Source organism: Cavia porcellus, unplaced genomic scaffold (assembly GCF_034190915.1).
Source record: "Cavia porcellus strain 051 isolate PalLab524CR breed Dunkin Hartley unplaced genomic scaffold, mCavPor4.1 scaffold_1, whole genome shotgun sequence".
Taxonomy (NCBI): domain Eukaryota; kingdom Metazoa; phylum Chordata; class Mammalia; order Rodentia; family Caviidae; genus Cavia; species Cavia porcellus.
The window spans coordinates 192,982,351-193,008,834 of NW_026947484.1; the positions used below are offsets into that span (position 1 = coordinate 192,982,351).

Below are 26,484 nucleotides of genomic sequence, written 5' to 3' on the forward strand. Positions count from 1 at the left end.
CCCGCAGGCTACCTCCTTGGGTGGTGCAGAGACTTTACTTACCAAGTCACTGACAAGCGGCAGCGGTTTCTTCCTGCGGAGATCTGGCATGCTGTCAATGCCATAAAGCCCTCCAGCTGGCCTGTGAAGAGAAGAACATACGTCAGGCCCTTCAGCCTTGCCTTGAATTACTAGCGGGTTCTGGGTTCTGTTTTCCTTCCTCTCTCTTTCCAGAGAAAGGTTAACCAACCTCCAGCATGTGCCTTGGAGAGGGTTAAGGAAGACAGCACAAGAGAAGTAAGGCCATGGAGGAGCAATGGGTCCGCCCTCAGTGCACTCAGTGGGTTTAACTAACCAGTTCAAGGGACTTTGTTTACTGTAATGCACTGTGCTGCTGAAAGCAAGGTAGGGATTGGTGGTCAACAGGTTTCTTGTTCACACAGAGGCCAGAGACATAACTTCCCAAAGATAAGACTTGCATGTCCTGGCAGAACAGAGCCTGCTGGAACGGCTCTACAGCAAGAGCCTACAGCCTAGACGAACAAGACTAGCAGACAACAACATATACGAGGCTTTCTCTGTCCAGGAACAAACCGGTTACCAGTTTATCTAACCAAGCTTCCTGCAGAGAAGGGTCTTTGAGGAGACAGAAGCCCTCATAATCAAGGCGGGGGGCAGAGGAGATGTGATGGAGTGGGTATTGGGAAAGACCATTTGGAAAAATAAAATAGCAAAAGGACTCTGAGAATCTGGCCTAATACTGTGGACATATCAACCAAGACCAGAAAAAAAATTATAGCTAAAGTAACTGGAGATTCCTGAAACTTTTATACCTTTACCATACTTATTAATTTTATTGTTGTGTGGCTTTGTTTCTGTAATGGTATGCCATAAAAAAAAATCAAGGTGTCATCCCAAAGAATATCATCATTACAATGAAATAATCTACATTTTAGGTCCACTTTTATTAAATCCTGTTGTGTCTTCTGCTAACATTCCTTCCTCTCTTTGGGCCTTGGTGTCACTTCTATAAAATGAGGTAGATAGGTAGAAAAGCTCTCTAGCCTTTTGGATGCCAAAACTCTGAGCCTCAATGAAAAGAACTCATGCATTTAGTTTTAATGAGAGAAGCAAGATGGGAAAAGCTGACAGAGATGATTGGAAGAGAAATCCCAGAAGACTAAGTAGATATTTCCAGCAATATAGGTAAACAATGGAGTCACAAATTAGGTCAAGGCCAGGAGCTACAATGGTCAGCTCAACATGCTAATTTTTAAGAAGCTAACCATGAGTATAGCAATGGACTCTATCTTTAACATGGTTGCCAGGCCTAAGGAAGCTCTATACTTGTTACAGGTTCCAAGGATTAAGCTGAAGGAAAGTGAGGAGACAAAAAAGAATTATTTAGAAAACTTGTGCATAACTCCATTTAAAAATAGTTTGGATATGTTCCACTGACGTGTATATTTTATAACTGTTGGAAGAAAAAAGTTCCAAGTTTGTAGCCAATTCTAAAAACTACGATATGTACCATGAAAGCCAGGAAGGATTTTGCAATATAAATGATCCTCTAAAAAAGAAGGGTAGCTCATGATGGACCTTTGATTAAAAAAACTTTTAGGTTAGGATTATCTGGTGGTGAAACACTATTCTGCTTAAATGGTTATGTTTTGATCTGCGCTGTTTCGTTGTTATGCCCTCTTTTATCTCAATCTCCACTCCATTATTTACTTTTTTATCTTCATCCTTTTAATTAAAGGAAAAAAATAGCAGGATATATTATAGTAACCCACTTTGACTTTTCATTACCTTGATTTAAAGCCCTGTATTACTCTCACCATCTGGTTTTTAACTGATGTTCCCCTATTCTGTTTTGCTGGATAGTATCAGGTTCGAAAGTTTAGGCATCAGCTGTGAAGATAATGAGATTCATTATGACGCCCATTCTTGTTGACTTTTGTCTACTTTTGAAGACCTACAATGTCTCCAATGTTTTGGTTTTGTCGGTTTTGTTCTTTACTGTTTTGTTCAATTGTATTATAACTAATGATATAGGCAATTCTATTAGAGATAGCGGGAGGCATTATGGTAACCATTGTTGATCACCTTGTATTATGTTTTTACATTATCTATTATGTCCACCCTTTTGACTTGACCGATTCTGTTCTGTTATGTCACATTTGGTTTTACTCTCTTCCAAAAAAGTAATAAGAACCGTGGGAGCAATGAAACCCAAAATGTGAAATAGTCATGGTACAAAAGAGAAGAAAAGAAAGTGCTCCAAACTATATAACTGCATGTATATTTAAGTGTATAAGATAGAAAATGATATCACAGAGTTTTATTGGATCAATGAACAGAACTGTTTGCAGTATCATTGATGGAATGTCCACTTTACAAGCTCTAATTTTGTGACTTGAACAATTATTTCTAAGATGACAATATGTAATCCATTAACTAGTGATTTCCTACTGTTCATTTTTTTTCTGTAAATCTGTATAACTTGTACCCTTTCCCTGCTTTTTTTTTCTTTTCTCCTTAAATAAAAATTAAAAAAAAAAAAAAAAAACCATTAGTAAAAAAAGCAGCATGTAAAGTATGGTAGTACACTGAGGAGCACAGCTCAGAGACAGAGAGCTTACAGAGTGTGCAAAAGGTCCTGGGTTTAGTCCCTAAACTCGCTCTGCGTCTCTCTGTCTCTGTCTCTGTCTCTCTCTCTCTCTCTCTCTCTCTCACACACACACACACACACATACACACACACACACACAGAAGGAGAGGGAGAGGGAGAGGGAGAGGGAGAGGGAGAGGGAGAGGGAGAGGGAGAGGGAGAGGGAGAGGGAGAGGGAGAGGGAGAGGGAGAATTCTATGATCTGATCTTTTCCCCTGGCCATGAATGAGAGAAAGTAGCTACTGGAAATGTTTTCTCTTTTCTTCTCTTCTTTCCTCTCTTCTCTCCTTCCCTCTTTTTTTCCCTCAGAATGGAGACTGAAACCCAGGCCTTTATACTGAGCTACATACCCGGCTCTTTTTAATATTTTTGAGGCAGGGTCCTATTAAATTGTCGTTTCCCAGGCTGTGCTCAAACTTCTGATCCTCCTGCCTCAGCCTTCCAGATTATAGGCATGTGTTAGGATTATAGGCACATGTCACCTGAGATTTCTTATGTTAGAATCTTTGTAGGACAAAGGAAGAAGAAAAGTCAGAGTGCTAATTGGCAGGGTGTGTGTGGGCGCTTTACCTGAGGAGACACTTATCCTTCTCCTAGTCAGTTACAGGCAGCAGTTGAGCAGCCTAAAATGACTCCGTGGTGCAATCACACGGGTCTGAAATTCCCAGACAAGAGGCCAGACAGCGCACACAAAGCCCAGAAGGGGTCCCACTTAGGTCTGACTACAGTGAAATGGAGTAAGTTGGTGACTCACAGCAGCTGTGGCAGGACTAAACCCAGGGAGTAATCTAATCACCATTGACAGTGAAACAGAAAGGAAATGGCCCCAAACACAGGTAAATAGGTAGAAAAGATTTTTCTAATCCCCTCATTCTTCTACATAAGTACACTATCACCATGTTGCCATGGATCAGAAATTATGAGAGCAGGATGGGAGACCCCAAAGCTTTCTCCCTGTCGTGGGGAACCACTTGGCAAGGCTTTTTTCTGTCTCTAAAAAATTCCCAGAGAACCAACCAACCTAGAGTGGAAATTCTTCCTTCCCAGGATCCAGCTTTGAACCTTCCTCCCTGTTCCCAAGGGAAAAGCTAAGCACAGAGACAGGAAAAAAATAGAAATTTTGGATTCTAGGAAGCACTCACCCTTCTGGGAGCCACTGAGGCAGAGAGGTGTTGCCATCATCTGAAATCTTTAAAAAGAGAGAGAAAAAATTAGATGCTGAGGAATATGGAAGACTATCCACCAGCTGGCAGTGAGCAGTGTAGGTCACAGTGACCACGAGGTGACACAGCCAGCCTGATACCTGCACTAACACCCTGCCATCCAAGGCAGTAAGCATGCGTTAAAATAAGCAGTGCTTGTTTCTATTCCCCCAGTGAATAGAAAGGATGTAAAGTCAAGCTCACGGAGTCCTAAGGCTGAGCATTCACTGAAAGTGTGACTGTTGCCAGAGTCCCACGTCCCTTTTAGGAGACACTGGTACAGAACGCAGTAAGCCAAGCCTAGTAGAAGGACTCTTAGATTTCATCCCTCACTAAACAAATGGGCAATTTCATGTGGAGTCACATCTCCTGCGATATTCCTAAGCTTCTCTGGTTACTCAGAAGCAGACCTGGTCCTTCTGAATCATACCTCAGCTTGTGATTTGACATAGCCTGGGTTCCTAAAACCCCAGCTCACCCACATGAGTATACACATGAGTGCCTTCCCTACTTCTGATAAGCTTGATATAAGGAAAGCCCAGGGCAAATGACACTTGTTTTATTATTCTGGTGAATTTCATAGGCTCCAGCATGTGAAGTTCAAAACTGAGGTATCAAGTAAGACAAACAAGGAACACTTTAAAACTTTTAAGATTTCTGCACAAAAAGAAAAAAAAAAAAAAAAAAACAAAAAAAAAAAAACAAGCAATGGCTTAAGCAATGCAAAGAGAGAGCCCCAAAGCTGCTAGCACTCTCCAGGGAATCAATGCCACATGCTTTTTAGACACAAGAAACCTAGAGCCAGCAGGTCTGTGGCATCTCATTCCTGTTTTCTCTTCCATCGTCAACAACTTCCTAGAACAAAGAGCTCTAGAAAGGAGGCAGAAGTAATGTTCTCAGCTTTGGACCCGTTGCAGGACAGCTAAAGGTGAGAGAAGGTATGGACAGAAGGAGGCAAGAAGGAAAAGAATGGGGAGGCAGGACAGGGCTGACAGGTGACAAAAAAAATAAGCAAATGTTACACCGGGTCAGCAGTAAGCTCAGGTCAGCTTTGGATTTAAGGCCCTCCTTAGTGAGACCCTCCTGGGCTGTCTATGCTTTAAGCCAAACTCTCTGCTTCTGTCCACACCTTTACTCCACCTCTGTCTCCTATTCTGGTTCTGAGGGATAGGATGACAGTGGTGATGGGAGATCAGGCCCAAAAGATATCAGGAGAGTTTGAAACAAAAGACAATGGGTATAACCAAAGAAACAACAGTAGGCAGGAAATAATAGAGAAACTACAAGTCTCCTAAAATTGCTTAGAGGCAGGGACAAGGGAGCCTTTCATTATACCTTCAGATTCTACCAACCAGAAATGATCTTCCCTTTGGAAACAGCTACTGCAATGAGCAGGCTCTTATTTCCTTTTTAATTCCCAGAATGATGTATTTGCCAGAAACTACTGAGTTTAAGAAAACAAAGTCACAAGAAGTCTTTGGAACCAGACCTAGATCATGCTTGGAGGGGCAGCAGTCTGCAGCAGCACAGAGCATGCACGCATAGCACACCAAAGAGGACAGGGAGTGGGAAAAAGTCCAGACAAAGCGTTTACAGGAAGTATATTCACTGACACACCTTGCACCTGAAGGAAACACAAAGTGAGCAGGAATTCTGTGTGTGGCTTCAGAGCACATACACAAACCCATGTGAGAAGGATTCACAGTGCTCACGAGGGTCCAAATCACAGGTGAAGAAACTTGCAGTGAATTCAAGTCAGTGCATACAGAGTATATGGGGTCCCATGCACTCACAAGGTTTAGAGGACCACACAACAGGTCTACTGAAGCTCCTGCCCACAGAGTGTTGAGGAAGCCTGCCCACAACCACAAAGCACCTTCACACTTAGCACCCCAAATAAGAGGCACAAAATGCCTGTGGCAACTCCTACTCTCTCTTAAACACAAGTATGCGAGGCTGGGGATTTAGCTCAATGGCATAAGCGCCTGCCTTGCAAGCCCGCAGTCTGAGTTTGATCCCCACTACCAAAAAACAAAACAACAAAAAAAGTATGCACACATGCTGGGCTCAGCCAGGGGTTACAGCATAGGCCAGCATCTGCAGCAACGTGTTAAAAATGGACACACACTGTTCAGACAAGGAGAAGAGGAGGGCAGCTTGTCTGCAGGAGCCAGACTAGCACAATGTAAGCACACACATGCTGCATCACTTGTGTGCTCATGCTGGCCAGCATATGTTCTCATACTGTGCTCCAGGGATGCTGGCAGGAGCACACAAAGCACGGAACATGCGTACAGACCTCCTTCTGGAAAACCAGACTATCTGCATGAGCCACAGCTCAGAAGTACAGATCATGCGATCACACTCGTGCGCACGCACACACACACAGTGCTCATAAAACAGCATAGAGAACAGACAATAGAAAGGGCCCAAAGGGCCAGAGGGACAACCTGAAGGGCTTCTCGCTTTCCTTCTGCAAGCAGAAAAAGAGCAGGAAGAAAAAGGGGGCAAAAAAATGTTAGTAGATTAAGTCCTACAGTAGTGAACACAATGAAAAATGCCAGCTAACCCCAAGAGACATGGAGGAGTGGAAGAGGGCCACTGGATGCAACAAAGTCCAGCTGACTGGCTCCTAGAATTCTTACTACCCATATTTGATGGCCTTTGATTTTATTTTATTTTTATTTTTTATTTTATTTAAAAGGAAAAAGAGAAAAAACAAAACAAAACAAAGCGGTGTATGGGTACAAGTAATACAGAACTACAAATAAAAAAAACAGTAAGAAATCACCAGTTAATCATCTTACAGATAGTTGCTCAAGTCACAGTATCAAAGCATACAAAGTGGACATTCAAACGGTGAGACTGCAAACAGTTGTGTTCAATGATCCAACCAAAAACATTAATATGGTCATCTATTGGCCTCTGATTTTAAAATGAACATAAACCAGAAGACAAAGTCTGCCTAGGGATTCCATTTGTCCTTCCCCACCTTTTCAAAATGGACTCCACCCAGGATCTGAGCTGCTGGGCTACAAGATCATGTTTGTCACCAATGGCCACTCCAACAGACTGCCCAAGCTGCTGAGCACAGCATGAGCTTTCCATAGCAGTCTCATGAATCTACTCTGGATCTGGGGCAGTCCTCAAATCCCAAAGACGCTTTCCATTTCTGCAGTGCAGGCTCGGCTATGCATTTGTTCAGTGAGCCCCTGCTTGTGTTCTCAGACTTTAAGTTAGGCCAAGACAGAACCTGGAGCTAAGGCCAGGACCAGGATGCTGAATGTGTAGAGACCCTGGAGCATCAACTGGTTGCTGTCCCAACAGAAGTCACAATGATGTGGATGATGAAATCATGGCTACAATCCCAGAGCCATTCTTCCAAAAGCAGCGGACACTTTCAGAAGAACCCAAGCGAGCCACTACAGGAAATGAATAGTCTAGAGTCTTTTCTAGTCACTAGAGACTACGCTGTCTTCTATGCCATCTATGGCTAGACTACAGTCCTCCTGTTCTATGGAAAGCAGAAATATTAAGACTTACAGATTTTTTGCTAGTCCTGTGTCATTTCTACTCAAGCAAAGCAGAAACTGTAACATGGGCACACTTATGAAAAAGCTCTAGAGTGCAATTTGAAAATGGAGATAACCAAAGCTCTAACTCTGCAAAGGTTTGGATTCTAGCGTGAGCAAAGTTGCAGAAACAGGTTCTGCAGTGTTCAGAGTGCTCTTGTTACCTGTTTTTGAATTGTTCTTAAGTTTCCTGATAATGGGGTTATGGGCCCCTTATAAGCAACCTGCAGAGGGTAGTTACGCTAGAGGAACAAATACTAGAGAATTTTTTCCAGATGTGTCCATTTTGTTCTGTCTCCAGCAGGTCCTGCCTGGATGTTAACCAACTGGAAGCCCCACAAGGCTCTGGTTGATGGCCTGTCCTTCTTGTCCCACTGTCCAGACCTTGGGCAGATTTCTGGTGATAATTAATGTGAAGTGCTCTTGTCTTATTTCTATCCTAGGCATCATATTCAGCAATAACTTAGAATAGCAATGATGGTGTACACTATATTTGGAAACTACCAGAATGGGATAACACTCCAACAGCACAGGAAACAAAGCAAACAGACTAGAACAGTCCTACTTAAGTGTGCTACCTCCTCATTCTGCCTGAACATTTATCATTAACTGCTCAGTGGCTGCTGCAGACACAAGAAACGAAGAGATGAAGGAAACAAAATCTATCAGCCCACTGGGGCAAGAGAATAGTTCACCCAACCCACCCTAGATTAAATTTCCTTCAACCAAAGTCTCTAGAATCACTCCAGATTAACACAGGTGGCCCCTACAGGAACGACAGCAGCAAACGAATACTGCTAGATGGTAAAAAGTGCTCTCCATGACTCATGTTGACTGGGGTTGCAAAGGTGAGTCATATTCCACTGGTTTACTTTCACCTCTTCTACTTATTTTTTAAATTTTTGTTTTATCTTATATTTTTGGTCATACTAGGGACTGAACCCAAGGAATGGTGAGCTACATCCCCAACCATTTTTATAATTTTAAAACAGTTTTCCTAAGTTGCCAGGTCAGTCTCAAATTTTCAATTCTGCCTCAGCCTCCTGAGTAGCTAGGATTATAGATGTGCATCACCATGCCTGGCTCCTACTTTCTCTTGTCACTTGGTAGTTTACATTTTCCCTGTAATCATCTGAAATTCTCCTTGGCAGTTTTTCAGTTGAAGTTACATGTTATAGCAGTGCAACAGGTAGCGGGTAGTTGAAAACAAGATGCTAAACATGCTCTTGAAACCTTCATCATTCTTAATGTTTCTCTGTGAGTGGAAGCCTCTGGCACTGTGTGAATTCCTCCAGCATCAATGAGAGCTAAACACTAGTCCATCCGCTTGGGCCCATCAGCTTTCTCCACCTCAGCACTCCCCCAATATTCATTCATTCATTCATGCATTCATTAGAGGAAGGTCTTGCTTTGCAGGATAGGGCAGCCTTGAACTCACGATTTTCCTGCTTCAGGTTCTTCAGCACTGAGATTACGTCAAATGTGTGCACCACTCCCAGCTTCTCCCTCCTTTTTAACGAACCACTGATTTAATATCAAAGGAGGAATGTGAAAGCAAGAAACTAACAAGTTTCAAATATCTTCAACTATTTCTTATGACTCGGTGGGTCACCTGTCTTGCCAGATGCATGAACTCAGGACTAGGAATTCTTCACACAGTGCAGCTCTATTAAAGTGAGTGAGTGAAACGAGGACATGTCTCTTCCAAATCCATACCCCACTCTCTGTTCCTTTCAACAAGAAAATCAGGGAAAGCCATGCATAATGTGCATGCCCATAGTCCGTTACTCCAAAGGCAAAGGCAGAAAGATCACAAGTTTGAGCCTCACCTGGCAATTTAGCAAGAAAGACTCTGACTCAAAATGAGATACAAAGGGCTAAGGATGCAGCTCAGTTACAGAGTGCTTGCCTAACACGTGCAAGACCCTAGGTTTACTCTCACAGAGTACCATGCATCGACCAATCAGGCAGGCAGGCCAGGCACATTTTAACCCTATGACTCAAACCAGAAATGCTTCTTTCCTCCTCCACTACCCTAAATACAGTTTACACATCATGTCCAAGTTATTTTGATTGAATTCTTCTGTTCTAAAATGACTACAGAATAAAATTCAGTAAGGTGACAAGACAGTCTCTATGATCTGTTCCCAACTCAAATTCTCCACCCTGATCTCACACCAGCTTCCCATCGCTTAAATGCCTTGTTTCCCAAAGAGGTCAGGCACTCCAGCCTTTCTGTATTGATTCATTCTGGTCCATTAGTCTGCAACAGCACCTTGCACCTATGGGCCCATCAGCACCTATGGTCTATGGTCAAACCACAGTTTGGGAGGTCTTCATCAATGCCCACCCAAGCAAGAGTTAGTTAACCTCTCCCAGCATCCTTTCCATTTGTATTTTATTGTACCTGCATGGTTTTCCATAAAGGGCTCATACACTGTACTTTCCCTACCATTATAACTTTTCTTCTCCTCCTTTTCATGTGTTATATATTCAAGTCTTATTAAACTCTTGCCCATCATTTATCTGAAACTCTAAATATCTCCCCTCCTCTACATCTGGGTGGGCCAGAACATATTCCTTAAGACTTAATTCATAATGCCTTTGTGAAACTTCCTTATTACCTTCTTCCCATAGGTGGAAGTCAGTGTCTCTCCACCCTGGTGCCCACCGTTCCTCTATGACAGCATGTTGTCAGTATTATTTTCATTACAGTTGTCTGGATAAACTCTTCATACTTCTGGAGACTTGTAAACTTCTTAAAAGCTTATGAGCAAAGTTTCTGTAACTTCTCCTTCTCCTGCCAAGACACAGCCTTACTGTATTGTCCAGGTTGGCCTTAAACTCCCAGCCTCAAGTGATTCTCTTGCCTCAGCCTCCCACGTAGCTGGGGCTCCAAGCCTGCATCACTCGCTGTACCTGGCCATCTGAACTTCTTGAGAACAAGCACTGTAAGATTTCACGATAGTACCCTGGGAGCTCAGGACACCTCCTCGCATTTGTATACAGTAAAGAGACCTATAATTTCAGAACTTGGAAGGTATCTCTTCCCCAGGACCAGAGAAGATATGTCTCTCAGTAGTCTGCACCATTTTCTAGATCCCATGGATGTTGTCTCCTAACTCTGGTTTATCCCACCCAATGAACAAACATAAACAAAAAATCTTTTCATGTTAAGAATCAAACTTATTAATCTTATTTATTGTGCTTCTTTTAGCCTTAGGATTTCGCTACTCAGATCTATTTTTCAGTTTAATGTCTATAGGACAATTACTTTGCAAGAAAATCACTGGCCCCCAAAATGATCTCACTTTTCTACAGTCCATTTTATGAGAAAATGACACACTTCCTCACCTCCACTCCCACCAGTACACCCAAAAAAACAATCTTAATGCTGGGGGAAATAGTGCACACATCTAATCCCGGCACTCTAGAAGGCTGAGGCAGAAGGATCTCAAGTTCAAACCTAACCTGGGCAACTTAGCAAGATTCTGTCTCAAAATAAAAACGTGTGGGGATAGGGCTTAATGCAAAACCCTGGGTTCAATCACCATACTGGGACTGAATGAAACTTTAATTAACTCCACAGAAATAGAGAGTCAAAAGATGTGCGGTGCCCAACATTTTTGCACCTATGTTCCTTACCTATAATAAGCAGGTAAGAACAGCTACCTCCCAGGTCACAGCAATGATTTGTTCCTCAGCAAAGATCAAGAATTGATCACATGCAGGTAGTCTCCTTGTTGCTGTGATGCAGCAGTAAATAAACACTCTGTGTTTTCTGGCAGCTGTTATTCCAGGAGGAGGAGCCCCGCTGTCGAGTACATGATGTGAAGGAAGATGGCGACCACAGAGGCACTAGTCAAACACTTGCTGTGTATTGGGCATTTTATTAGAGGAAGCTCGTCTATTTCTCACAAAATTATGCTGGATAAATATTATTTCCACTTTTTGTTGACTATGGTGACAATTATGGAGGTTAAAAAACTTGTCCAAACTCACAAGTGGCAAAGCCAAAATTTAAAACAGGCATTCTGGTTCCAAAATCTGCTCACTTAAGGAAGTAAACACTCACTGTGTCACAGGTGGTAGAAGCTGGGATAAAAAGTTCACATAAGGGGAAAAAATGCCCCAGTGATGGTGTTAAGAGCTGCAACTAAAATTCTGTTAAAGTTTATAAGAGGGAGACTCCTTCATAAAAAGACATCAAAACAGAGACCTGAAGGAAAGTAAAAGAGAAACCAAAGTTCTAAGAGAAAAATATTTCAGATATAACAGCAAGTTTGCAATTAAGAGCCAGTTCAAATAGGGCCCCAGAAGAACTTTGGTTTTCATTCTGTGTGAGACAGAAAATGTCAGGAAAGTTTTGAGAAGAAAAATGATATGAACTGACTTATGTTATCTAAGGATTAATGCACGGAAACAGACTGTAGAGAAATAGAGACTCAGGGAAACCCATTAGCCTGCTTTGATAATCTGGGTGAGAGAAAATGAGGGCTCAGACAAGGATTAGTGGTAGGTAGTGGTAAAATTCAGGATAGTTTTTAAATGTAAAAGGAGAAGATTTACTAATGGACGGGATGTTGTGAGAAAAATGAAATCAGGAATCCACCAAGAAATCAGGAAAATAACCCCACTCACAATAGCTTTGAAAAAAATTAAATACCTATGAATTAACCTAACCAAGGAAGTAAAAGACCTCTATAATGAAAACTGTAGCACTCTGAAAAAAAAAAAAAAAAGAGATCGAAGAGGACATTAAAAAATGGAAAGACATCTCCTATTATTGATACTGATAAAATAGCCATATTATAAAAATGTTTTAGAGCTGGGGATGTAGCTCAGTTATACAGCACCACTTGGCAAGCACAAGGTCCTGGGTTCAATTCCTGGTACCAAAAATAAATAAATAAATTCACAATAAAAACAACAAATAAATAAAAATGATATACAGATTTAATACTATTCCAATCAAAATACCAACAGCATTCTTCACTGAAGAAACTAGAAGAACTAGAAGAAATAATTCTAAAATTTACATGGAAGTACAAGAAACCCAGAATAGCCAAGGCAATCATAAGCAATAAGAGAAAAGAAGAGGCATCGCAATCTCAGACTTCAAGTTATACTGTAAAGCTCAGTAATGCAAACAGCACGGTACTGACAGAGAAGCAGATGTGTTAACCAATGGAACAGGGCAGAAGATGCAGAAACAACCGCAAGTACTTGTAAGTCATTTGATTTTTGACCAAGGAGAAAAAGGTTTCCTCTTTAACAAACTGCACTAAGAAAACTGGTTAATACTGAAGAATTAATCTAAAACTGTATCTCTCATGCTGCACTAAATTCAAAAATGAATCTAAACCTAGATATAAAAACAAAGATTCTGATGGAGGGAAAAATAGGTAAAACTCTTTAAAGACATGCATAGGCAAGGATTTTCTGAGTAGAACCTCAACTGCACAAGAAATAGTAACAAGAATCAACAAATGGAATATATCAAAATTTTAAAACTTCTGCATAGCAAAGAAAACAACCAATAGAATGAAGATACAACCTAAAGAATGAGAAAAAACTTTGCTAATTACCCCTCCAAGGACTAATATCTGGAATATAAAAAGAACTAAAAAAATTAGATCCTCCCAAATAAAAGACTCAATTAAAAAACGGTCAATGAAATGAATAGCAGGATTGCCATGAGTTCAAGGCCCACCTTGGACATATAGTGAATTCAAGTCCAGCTGAACTATATAGTGAGACCCAGTCTCCAAAAATAAAAGTATGAACAGAAAGTAAGTAAATCAAAAATAGGTTTTTTTTAAAAGCCAAAAAACCTTGACTTGACTGATTCTGTTCTGTTATGTCACATTTGGTTTTACTCTCTTCCAAAAAAGCAATAAGAACCGTGGGAGCAATGAAACCCAAAATGTGTAATAGTCACTGTACAAAAGAGAGGAAAAGAAAGTGCTCTAAACTATATAACTGCATGTATATTTAAATGTATAAGATAGAAAATGATATCGCAGAGTTTTATTGGATCATTGAACGGAACTGTTTGCAGTATCATTGTTGGAATGTCCACTCTACAGGCTTTAATTTTGTGACTTGAACAATTATTTCTAAGATGGCAATATGTAATCCATTAACTAGTGATTTCCTACTGCGCATTTTTTTCTTCTGTAAATCTGTATAACTTGTACCCCTTCACTGTTTTTTTTTTCTTTCTTTTCTTTTCTCCTTAAATAAAAAAATAAATAAATAAATAAATAAAAGCCAAAAAACCTTTGGCTATTAAAATACAAATCAAAACAAAAATGAGGGTCAATTCCCAGCACCAAAAAAAAAAAATCAAACAAACAAACAAAAACCCCACTGAGATTCCATTTACTCCAGCAAGAAATGGTTCTCATCGAGGACTTTAAAAAAACAAATGCTGGTGACACTATGGGGAAAAAGATCCCTGCTCTACCGTCACTGGGTATGTAAACCAGAGCCACCACTATGAAAATCAGCACACATAGAAGTCTTCAGAATACTAAAAACAGAAATCCCATTTGACCCAGCTATTCCTCTGCTGGGTGTCTTCCCAAAAGAGTTAAAGCGATCACATTACAGCGACACATGCACACCTATATTCAGAGCAGCACGACTCACACTGCCGAAGTGGCCTACATGGCCATCAACGGGTGAACAAAGAAAACGTGATCTATCTATTTACCTGTCTATCTCAGTCACAAGGAAGGAAAAATTTGAGTCATTTGTAGAAAAATGAATATATCTTGAAACCATAATAGTAAGTGAAACAAACCAAACATAGAATATTAAATGTTACATGGTTTCTTTAACATGAGAGGCACAAAATGTAGGTAATGAAAAGAATAAAAATAATAGAGATAGTAAGAAACAGGGAAGTGGATTCTGCGGAGATGGGAAACAAAGTGGAGGGTAGAAAGGGTACAGTAAAAACAGCTAACATGCAATATGTATATCGAGCAACTCCCCAAGATAAACGTACTTATATTTCAAACATATACTAATTTTAAAAAATTTAAAACGGGGCATGGTGGTGCACACCTATCATCCCAGCACTCAGAGAGGCTGAGACAGGAATCACCATGAGTTTGAGGCCTGCTTGGGGTACATAGTGAGTTCAAGGCCAGCCTGAACTATATAACAAGACTGTACCCCAAAAATCAAAACAAAAATTCAAAACTTTTGTGCTCTACTTCATACTAATTATGATAACTATTATTCAAGAAGCAAAAACAAATGTTAGAGAGTATATGAAAAAACTGAAACTCTTGCACATTATTGGTAGAAATATAAAACTATGCAACTACTGCGGGAAACAATATGGTGAACCCTCAAAAAATTAAGAACACTTATGACACAGCAATTCTACTTCTCGGCATGTACCCCAAAGAAATGAAAATAGAGGATTCAATAGATATTTGTACAACTGTTTTCATAGCAGATTACCTACAATGGTGGAAAGTGGGAGCTACCTTACTGTTCGCTGATGAATGGATGAGTGAAATGCAATACACAAATACAGCGGAATACTATTTAGCCTTTAAAAGGAATTCTGACACATGTTTCAACATGGGTAAACCCTGAGGACATTATGCTAAGTGAAGTCAGTCACAAATGGACACATATGATTCTGCTTATACGAGGTATCAGAGCAGTCCAATTTTTTTTTTTTTGATCTTTTTTGTTTTTATCGGTACCAGGGATCGAACTCATGACTGCCTGCTTGCAAGTCAGGCGCTTATGCCGCTGAGCTAAATCCCCAGCCCCTCAGAGCAGTCCAATTTATGTCACAGAGACCAAAAGTAGAATGGTGGATGTCAGAAACTGGGAGGTGGGGACAACAAAATGGGCAGTCAGTGTGTAATGGGTACAGTGTTTCAGTGGAAAAAGATGAAAAGTCGCAGACGTAAATGGTCATGGTGATTTTACAGTAATGTAAACGAAGCTTATGCCTTGGACTCTATACTTACACTTGGCTAAAACTGTAAGTTTTATGCTATATGTATTTTATCACAGCAAATTTAAAACAATAAAAAACTTTTACATTTTCAAGGACAAAATCAAGAAAGTAAAAAAGATGACCCATAAGATCAGAGAAAATATTTACAAATAGTATATTAGATAAGACATTTATACCCAGAATATATAAAGAACTCCTAACAACAAAAAGATAAACTCAATTTATCTTGCATAAAGGATTTGAAAAGATATTACCCTAAGGAAACATTAAAATGGCCAATAAGCATGTGAGAATATGTTCACTGTAACTATGGACATGCAATCAAAACCACGATGAGCCACCACTTCATACCCACTAGAGTGTTACCATCAAAAGCAGATTTTAAGTGCCGCTCGTGACATGGAGAAATGAGATTCCTCACATGTTGCTTGTAGGAATGTGTAACAGTAGAACCATCTTGGAAAACAGTCTGGTGGCTCTTCAAATATTAAACAGTTAGCACACGGCCCACCAATTCTCAAGGAAATAGAAAGTGTATATCCACACAAAAAGGTGCACCTACATGTTCACAGCACCATTGGTGATGAGAGCCAAAAAGCAGTAGTACCAATTTTCAAAATGACCAACAACTCCTGTAAAAATGAAATGTCCATGTAATGAAATGCTCAACCACAAGAAGTACTTCATGTGAAAATGTACCTGCAGGGTTCATATCTGAAAGTGAGCTGAGAGCTCCAAAGGTGTGTGTATTTGGAATGTTGATAAATTCTGCCAGTCGCTCTCCTCAGCAGTTACCCCAAGCCATAGTCCCATCCCGCCTGCACTGTGAGAGGGCCTGTTTCCTCACACCTCTGCCAATACAATATGCTTCGTAATTTTAGCTTTGCTTTAGAAAACTAACCAGGTTATATGCAAAAGGGGACAACCCCACTTACATTTAAAGCTGATGAATATAGCATATGCTCTTTGGATAAATTTAATTTTGATTGGGAGAAGAAACTTAAAGCTACATATCTCCATGACACCTAGAAATACGTTCTCTCGTTTCCTGTAGTGAAAACACTTTCCATTTCTTCAGTTCTCACTTAAGCAGCCTCTGCTGGAGAAGGAAGCAAGGGACTAAGACCACGGAAGCTAAACTGGGCCTCAGTGCAGCATCGCCACCCTAAGCAGCTCCTGGCTCCTGAATCAAAAATAAGGCTCTGTGTTGGCAAGGCCAAGACTAGAAGATGACGAGTCGGGACACAGAAACCCCATCAACTGTTGAAGAAATGAAAATCTTATCATAAGAAAGTTAGGGATAATAATTTTGAAATGCAACACAGGAGTCTTGCCTTGGTCTTCTTGGGTCCATGAGCAAACATGCCTCACCCCGACTCTATCTTCCTGTTCCCACACTTACTTTATAACTCAGTGTCCTAAAGTCCTCCAGCTGCAAACTACTACTTCTGCCCAGTTGTTTCTCTATCTTTTGAAAAGGTACTTTTTGGTTTGTTTGTTCTAGGGATTGAATCCAGGGCCTCTGCACTGAACTTTATCCACAATCCTTTAAAAACTTTTTTATTTTGAGACAGGGCTGCTCAACTGGGCTCAAAATTGCAATCCTCCTGCCTCAGCTTCCCAGAGTGCTGAGATTACCGAGGAGTGCCACTATGCCTATACCAACTCATGCCTATTTCTGATACACTGGAAACTCACTAGAGTTTTCAATGTGTTAATTTAGAACCCTTTTCACCCCTGTTCTCATAGGCTTAGCTTAGGGTTGGTACTCAACTAATTCAGGCTGATTCGAGCTGTGGACATCCCCCATCACTGAGACCCCTGCCCCCCAGCATGCCAGGCCCCATGCTGTCCCGATGAATCTACAGAGTCCACCACACAGAGACACAATACCTGGAGGCATGTCTTCCACTGAGAGATGGTTTGCCTTCTGCACTAGCTCGTGTAAAAGCTTTTTCTGCCTCAGCCTTTTTTCTCGTAGAACATTCTTAAAATTGTTGATGCACTTGTTGAGGTAAATGGTCTCTGTACACACTTGCTCTAGACTTAGTCTGCCTTGCTTCGGAGATTCAGGCCTGGAATAAGTCTGGCTTCCCAGACAGGAGGTTAGAGCGATACTGGGTGAATATGGCAGAGTTGAGTTATTAGAAGCAAGAGAGAAGTTACTTGGGTCTTGAGGGGTTTGGTCGCCTTGCACAGAGGTGCCTAGTCCACCAGAAACCACGCTAAGCAAGCTCCCACTCTCTTGGCTTCCAGGGCTCTCCACAGAGCAACCCACTGTTCCAAGGAGTCGATCACTGCTCTCTGACTGTGAACCACTGTCACTGCTTTCCAGGCCCTCAGGACTGATGGATCCACTGTTTTCCAGCTTCTGGAACACTCCCTGCAGAGCTGAACAAAAATGGTGAATTGCTCGGCCCAGTTTAGTTGTATGAAACTTGATCTCAATGTCTTCATCTTCCTGCTGGCCACCCAGAACACAGGAGGACTTGTTGAAGACCCTGAGAACCTGAGCAGCACATTCCTCCTCATTGTTCAGGTCAATGTGAACCATGTTACTGAAGGTCTCAGGCCCTAAGATCATCTCTTCCACCATGCTGTCAGAGCTCAGAGTTGTGAACCTTCTAGATTTGTCTGCTAAAAGGTCTTCCAGCTGCTTGGCACTCAGAATATCGAGCCCGGCTTCACAGCCTGGAAGCCTGTCTTCAGCACTTATTCTGTCTGTCTTCAGCAATCCAGGCGGTGACAAGCAGCTGCTGGCTTCACTCTTCCTGCTGCAGTCACTGTCTAGTGCTGCTGCTTTACACGCTTCAAGTTCTGGCCTATACCTTTTAAAAAACTGGGACTTCTCAGAATCTTCCTCCTTTGAGATTAACACCAGGGGAGGTTCTTCAAGTTGATGGAGGGGAGCGAGAGAAGTCTTTCTCCCTGCTGATTTACCACAAGTGCCACTGATAACCTGGGATGTTTCTGATGCTCCTTTTACTTCAGCCCCTGGCTTACACATAGCACTTTCCTTTGCCAGATTGTCCTTGAATTGGAAGCAAGGAGCCTGGTGTTCTCCATGTTGATTCTGAGCCCTGGTCTGATATGATTCTGTTATGGGTCCTCTGTTCCCTGTTTTCATTTGAAAAATTGCTTTATCTTGGTTTAAAGAGTTCCCATTATGATTCTGAAGTTGCTGTAAAAATGGTACAGACTGCTTTTGTGGATTCTTACAGTTCAGTGACCAGTTGGGTTCTTCTCTGGTGGCAACCTGGATCCCCATACTCTGTAAGAGGATGGACTTCTGTAAGATAAAGTCTCTGTGCTCAGGATGCGCAAGCTTCACCACGGCAGGCCTGGGGCCAGGGGCTTTGCCTACCCTGTAAGCCTCTTTGATGTACCTGCCGCACTGCATGCCATTGACACAGTGATGTCCGGCCAAGAAGTTATCCACCAGTTCCATGGTATTTTCTCCTTCTTGTTCAGGAAGTCCATACAAGTAAAGAACAGCTTCCTTGCTGGCTCTTCCCACGCAGGGCTCTGTAGCCTTTTCTCCCTCACACATCTTGGTTAGGGAGCTGCTGCCCATGTGCAAGCCTTCTATTTCACTCAGGACAGAGTCGACACAGTTTGACACCTCATCCACTGAGCCCCGGACTTGGCTCAGGTGCCGCTGCAGCTCAGCAATCTCAGTCTGCAGATGGCTAATACCTTGCAGCTCTCTGATGATGTACTCTACAACATCTCCGAACGGCTCTCGCTGTTCACGTCTACAGCCCTGGCTGGAGCCCCTGAACCCATGGGACTTGGCTTGGCTCCTCAAGGAGGGCTCTTGACAGCCTGTGGCAATGCTGGCAGATGAAAGGTCCTGAGAACCAGACTCTGAAACCCTGGAGGTGGAGCCCAGAGGAAGCTGGCCATTGGGCTGCCCCAAACTGCAAAGCTGGACTGGTCCCCCATCTTTATCTCCACCAGTGCCTGAGGCTGCTGACCCATAGCAAGGGAGCAGGGAGCTGTCTTCTGGCACAGACCCAGCAGGGCCTGAGGGCTTGTTTTCAATGGCACACACAGTCTCTGCCGTAACTTTCTCTGGAGAAAGCTGTGAGGGGGGTCCCAAGGTGACCATGATTTCTTCCTCAGACTCTTGCAACAACCGCTTCATTTTCTCACTCAGGCTCTGGAAGGACTGGTTCTCTGCTTCTTTCCCTTATATACTGCCAGGGTGCTTAACTGGGATTGTCCTGGGAGACAACAGCCTGTCTTGCTCTTTTCAGTCTGTTTCTAGTAATTTTTGCTGGCTGACACCTTGGGCTTAGACCACAGTGCTGCCTGAAATGGCCATATACGTGGCCTCCAAACCTGGCACATGCCCCTGGATCCTGGTTGACTCTTATCCTGTAGCTAGTAAAAAAGGAAAACAGTGCACTCAGATCAAAAAGCACCAGATAATTTTAATCTAAAGGAGCATCAGGCAGGAATAAGAACATTACCTTCTAAGACTGTAAGAATCAACCCTAGTCTACCTCCCAACCTCGATCTTAAAGGGTGTAGTCAGTCAGTTCTCTTACTGGGGCTTCCCCTTAGAATGTGGATGAATAAATCCAGTCTTTTGTGTTCTAGGCAAGTACCAAAGGCATCAGTCATCAGTCCTGAGGCAAGGCATAAGGAGGTGGATGACATAAGGTCAAGGAGTGACCCTCTATTTGAATCTTCACAAAATTCAGCACTAGAGTATGGCTTAGGAACGAACAAATAAAGACTAACCCAGCACAGCTCAAACCACAAACACAATGGAAGACAGTACATGCAATCTTCCTTTCTACTTTGTGGTTCTGGAGAAGATGCAGCTACTCACAGATACATCCCTGCCCATCCTCATTGTACAAAGGACTCCCTTTTGATACTTATAACGACCCCTTGCTTTGAGAAAAGACCATGGAAAGAATGTTAAATTTGGAAGAAAGAAGCATTTGCATGCCTAATTCCAGGATAAGGTGGCACAGTCCAGCCACCATCCAGATCCCAGGTAGCATGTAGCATGTAGGGCTCCAGGAAGCTGACAACCAAAGGCACACATGGCAGTCTCACAACTGGGAATGGAAGGAGGCGGCTCAGGCTTAGTCTGGGGTTCCTGACTCCACTTACCAGTGCTTAACCGAAATCAGTACCCGAGGTCAGCTTTGCTGGTGCTCTGTGGATCCTTTAGAGAACCGTAGTAAATGACTGCCAGGCATCCTGTCACTGCTTGAGCAATGGAAGCTTGCTAAAACCTTCTGGCATCTCCAAAAACATGACCACAGACCTGCTGCCAGTCTCGCCTCTGTTCCCTAAGCCGCCCACAGAGGCGGAGATGATGATTATCTTCCATGGAGTGGATATCCAGCCTCTTCACAGGGATGTGAAGAGTAGAGAGGAGGACAGCATAAAGCACAAAGGGGCCAGCAGAGAGCTAGCAGATGCATGGGGCTGCTAATAGCTCTTGTTTTGCTGGTTACTCTACGGAGGGTCACAGGGGTTAAAAGGACACAGGCTATCTTTTGTGTTCTTTGATCAGAGATAAGTTTCCCCATTTTTCTAGATTTAATCTAGATTTATAAATCTTCTAAATTCTTGCTTCTTTTTATTTTCTCAGTATCCAAGTTAATCCTAAAAGGGTTTAAATTGCCTTAAAAAATACAACCTAAATTTCTCTCAGCAACTCATTTTCAGGAAAAGTCTTCATCTATAGCTATAGTATAATGGGCCTGAAATTTAAAAACACTGTGCCTTCCTTGACGAGGAAGAACTAGAAAGATTAGTCACAGGACTTGGATCAAGGTGAAGCTGATTCATTTTATTGAAAATAACTAGGTCAAGAACCAAGAGGCAGAAACTAGATGAATTCCCTTTTAGTATCTCCCACTCCTCCCGCTAAGAATTTTACTTCACCAAGGGATTCCTCATCTAAATATGTTTACTATCCTGTGAAACAGGGGAGAGACCCAATTCACCCATTACTGCTTGACGCCAAGGACTTAAGGAGACAGGCCCAATCACACTTCTAACCTCGCCACTATGTCTAGCCTTCAAAGGTATTCTCAATTTCTGGGTATTCTCAATTTCTCAAAATCTGGGGCCTGGTACCCAGCTGTCTAGGCAGATTAACCCCTAATTCTGCAATTAACTCAAATTCTTTCTTCTCTCCTCCCACAGTTACAAAATCTTTATTCCCCAAAATACTCCTTTTTCCCCCCACCCCCAAGCCATGCAAGGATTGGTTGCTTCTGTTTTGGTCTTGGCAAAGCTAATGGTATCAGCCCTAACTTCCTGGCTCCATGAGAGGGCAGACAGACCCATTATCCTTTCAGGTTTGTCTGTCAAAAGAGAAATATTATTCACTAAACAAAGACGGGAGGTCTGTGTATAACTGCATGATACCATGAGCAAGCACGATACGCTACTGGGCCTAAAATCAGCAGACATCACCTTAGGTCTTACTTTACCAGTGATCTTGGATTAAGCTCTTGCCTCTCTGTAAAGTGTGGATGTATGTATGCCTGGGGGGGGGGGGCAGGGTTGTCACAGGAATATTACAAAGCTAAAACAAGAAGCTGGAATTTAGTATACTGTAAAATACTGCAGCATTCTCCTTATTGCGACATAGCAAGTTTAAGTCAAAGAAACATGGAAACCAGTATCTAGCCCAAGCATCCCACGCTTAAATGGTATTTGAGTGAACCATGACTTCCACTCTACACCAGACTTCCAGTCCCTTCTAATGGTCTGTAGCTGGGCCTAAAATTCCACCAATAGAGTGTCACCCTTTGAATTAGTCCTTCTTTCTCCTAGGAGCATTTTTTTAAAGTAAGAGAGAGACAGAGACAGAGACAGACAGAGAGAAGAGCAAATCACTTGTTTCCCAGCACTTCATTTAGGAGTCATTTAGGAGATCTGTCATCTTCCTTTGGCAGCCTGACAAGGGGGCAAATGGTTACAGAAAGCGAGCTTTTCCTCTAGCACTAGTGAGACACAAATTTACTTACAGGTCCTCAAGGTCAACCCCTTTTTGGCCCAGAAGTAGTAGTCTGTCAGGAATAAAAATGGAGCTAATGCTCTTGCTATTGCTTCAGTACATGCCAGGTTAGCCTGACTCCTATCTGTTTCTTCTCCTCAGACCAACACTCCCAACTGACCTGCCTCAGTTTCCTGGATAATGCTACCAGTGCCCACTCCTAGACTGCAATGCCCATGACACTGGCTGGCCAGCCACACAGAGGGCAAACGGCACACTCACATGTCTGTGGCCTCCTAAAGAACTAAAATGACTCGCTCTCTACTCACTAACAAATAAGATCTGTAGTTTACAAATGCCATAGCAACTTTTCTCAGCCCTCAGAAATGATATTTGCTTCTACATTAATCATATGGTATCGTCCAACCCTTCTTTTGAGTTAGTAGCCACCTTCCCTACATGAATTCTGGAATTAAGAATTATCTCATAGAGATATAGGTTCCCCAAAGACATCAAACTCAGTCATCTAGTCTTTATGCTCTGAATCGTGGGACACAGCTCAGAGTGACACCCAGCGTACTACCCTCATACTGCTCAGAGTTAGTGGGATATCAGAAGTCAGAATGAGAGAAAGGGCAACCCTAAAGGCCAGGAGACCCAATCACCTTCTTCCCAGCACATCCCCTAAAGCACACTCCCACCCCTATTGCTACTGCTGTTGTTGCAGCAATGGTGATAGAATCCAAGGGTGCTGTACCATTAAACTATACCCCCAGTCTTTTCTACTTGAGACTCAGTCTTGCTAAATTGTCTAAATTGGGCTTGCACTTGGACCCTCCTGCCCCAGCCTCCCCCATGCTGTGATTACATGCATGTAACTGCCATGCCCAGCTCCCTCTCTTTGCCACTGCCCACAGAAATGAAGTGACAGGGGCCCGCCTTAGAAGGCCCACTTCACCTCCAAGTCAATTCTAGACTCCAGGAATGAGAATCTAAATGGTATGGCAGGCAGGCAGCTTTGTGCCAGGGATATAATTTCCATGACCCCACTTTCTTAATAACATTAAGGTCTGGAGACACACACACACACACACACAGAGAGAGAGAGAGAGAGAGAGAGAGAGAGAGAGAGAGAGAGAGAGAGAGACCTATACACAACCACAATATGATATCATACTTGTTATTATCAGAGTTATAATACAAGTTTTAAGCATTTAGTTCCACAGGAGAGGAAAGGGAAGGAGATAAGATGCAAAGGCAAGGCTGGTAAGACCACAGAGAAGTAATGTTTGAACTGATAGGACAGAGGCTCTGAGGTGTGCTCAATTCAAATCCAGCCCTCTAATTTCCATCAAGGCATTTAGTCCATGCCTTACCTTGTTGTCCTATTCATTCTGGTCAAATCTCCAAATTTCATGCATCTAATCAGAAATGACCATCTGTTTCTATGCTCTTTGCCTAAGAATACCTGGAAAAAATAAGGTAGCCTTCTCAAGAGGTACACGAGTTGGAAAAGAGATCACAGCAAAACTAAATGGGTTTAATGCCAGAAGGCTGAGAAGTAGAGCTGGGCATGGACTCCTCAAATCCATTCACTAGTACCTCCAAAACAAGTCAAGAGAAGCAAAACGACAACAGCAAAATACCCTCCCCGTTTTCTGAAATGGCTAATTCATTTATTCCTCTTTTTGATTTGTCAAATAAACATGAGTAGGAATGTGACTATAGCTTGCAAAAACTGCCTCTGACCCAAATCTTGGCTTGCAGGAAACCACCAGGGGACCCCTGGGAACAGGCCAAGATTCTATGTACATAGATCAAGCGGCTTCCTAATTTGTGTGAAGCAATCCCAGCAGGCAATAAGCCAAAAGCTCTTAGCCTCCCTCACAGAAGACAGGTCATTGCCAGGCCCAGTTACCAATAATGCTATACTCCAAAGGTGGGGAAAGTAATGGATTTCTAGCACTACAGCAGGTAAGGGTTCTCTTAGGATGCTCACCTTTGGAAAGGAAAGAGTATCTCATCAGAAGAAAGTGACCAGGTTACAAGGTATGAAGAGCAAGATTAGCTAAGAGCAATAGAGAATCCTCTAGACTGTGAGCTTAGCAGAATTCCTGGGTTGTAGTTCCTAGGACCTGCCATCCCTCTATACTCTACCTTGTAATGTAGCTTATGAAATAGTTTTGTTTGACTGCCATAATGTTTTTCAAATTTTGAATTTGAGAGTCTTTAGGCAGGGGAAGAACTTAGCTTTTCAAACGTCTAATTACTCAAGACTGTAACCTGACCTAGAATGGTACTTGCTGTTGCTGCTGTCTGGATTTGGGAGGCTCTTACTCAAGGGCTCACAGTGGGTGTGAGCTCCATTACACAAGAAGCTGTGTTCAATACTTGTTTTTAATTCCCAGTGCCTAGCACAGGGGCTGTGACACTGTGAGAACTCAATGACATGGAAAAATAAAGGAGTTAATGGCTAAATTGAATTAGAATACAAATCTGACTTCTAATCTCCTTCTGTTTCCATGACAACATGGTACCTTCAAGTTTTAGGATTTCTTCTAGATTGGTCATTTATAACCCTTTTTTAAAACATAAAACTAAGTTAGAAATCTTTCTCTAATTATACTCAGAATTTTCAGGGGATTCACTCAGAACAAAAATTGCCAGACTGTCACTTAGCTAATATCTGTCTCTCCTGTGTATGAGACTGGTTCGGGAAGTCCCTGCCACAGTTCCTGTGCCCAGAGGGCTGCTGTAATGGGGCTTCCGTTGCCCTTCTAGTAGGAAAAGCTGCCCTACAACAGCAGTGTTCAACAAAATATAAAGTGAGCCACAAATATAATTTTAAATTTCTTGGTAGCCACATAGAAAAGTGAAAATAACTACATGATGGTAATCTTAATATGTTTTATTTAGCCCAATACCTAAAATATTATTTCAATGTGTAATCAACACAAAAATTAATATATCTGAATTCTTTTCAAATGTTAAATCCTTAAAATCTCATACACATCTTATGTATACAGCATATGTTAAAGTAGACTAAGTGTGCCTCAAGTACCCAAAACAGTCCAAAGTTAGTAGTTTAATGTTAACATACAGGATAACAAAGACCTGGAAGTCTGGAGTAGAGGAGAAGCCTCTACACCAGGAGAAGCCTGGAAGGAGATGCTCACTGTGAAGAGCAGGCTGTCACCTCAGTGGCACAGAATGCTCTGCTTCTTTCACTTATCTTTTATCTTTTATCACTTTGATCTTGGCTGGGAGCAGCACATTTCCATCTCATGACAGATCCAACATGCTTATGGCTATAAAGTACCAAGAATTGAAGCCCCAACGTGCAGAGGATGAGACCTCTTCTCCCTCCCAACCCAGCCTTCTTGATGTTCTGTGGCTCTGCATAGCTAGTTTCTTCCCAATACTCTAGGCAAAACTATGGGGTACACCTGGTTGCTTCAACAGAGGCGGCCCCTTCACTTGCAAGGCTTGAAGACCTTGCACAGACAAGAGCATAATTTCAGCACAGCTAGGTCAAAGATATAAAAATTATAAAAGATTGTATTTGTTTATAGAATTTCACTTTACATGATTCTCTTTTTGTCATCACAACAGCCCTATGAGACAAGAGGAAAGAATTATTCTGCTTTCATGGATGCGAAAAATGACTAATTAGACTTGACTAAGCCCAATGAGGAAACTCAGGATTTAACAGTGGTTTTCTATTTACAAAGTTAGAACTCTTTCACTTCACATGCATAACACAGACAAACCATCTATACGCATGTGTGCACACATTTAAGGCTAAGAAAGCTCAAGATGATTTTTCTGTTTACATGGCATATGTACAGGACAGGGAAGATCTGGTACTACATTAGACAGATATTATAGCACCCCTCTCTCATACACACATACAGAAAAAGGAAAGGTCTGAATATATATGAGACCAGAAAGGTTATCTGAGCACATGCGCAAACACAGAAAAAGACAGATACCTCTCTGTATAAATGTACACAGAGGGGAGATGGCTTATATGTACTCATGTAAGATGAAGAAAGAAGTTGTCCAGATATGCTGTACACACAGGAGAAGAG

At 42.1% G+C, this 26,484-nt stretch overlaps 1 protein-coding gene across 8 annotated transcripts in view; it reads right to left on the bottom strand.

Moving 5' to 3' along the window:
• Unc13b (unc-13 homolog B) overlaps positions 1–26,484 on the bottom strand; it is a 192,465-nt gene that overhangs the window by 31,442 nt on the left and 134,539 nt on the right. For 5 of the 8 annotated variants that reach the window (XM_005004086.4, XM_063225805.1, XM_063225801.1 and 2 more), the window contains 2 exons: positions 3,793–3,839; positions 43–121 (listed from right to left, as the gene is read on the bottom strand). In XM_005004086.4, the coding sequence (XP_005004143.1) occupies positions 43–121; positions 3,793–3,839 (126 nt within the window). Of the gene's footprint in view, positions 1–42; positions 122–3,792; positions 3,840–6,302; positions 6,326–17,310; positions 19,804–26,484 lie in introns of all 8 variants that reach the window. The other 3 variants (XM_063225784.1, XM_063225787.1, XM_063225780.1) reach the window with 1 other exon arrangement.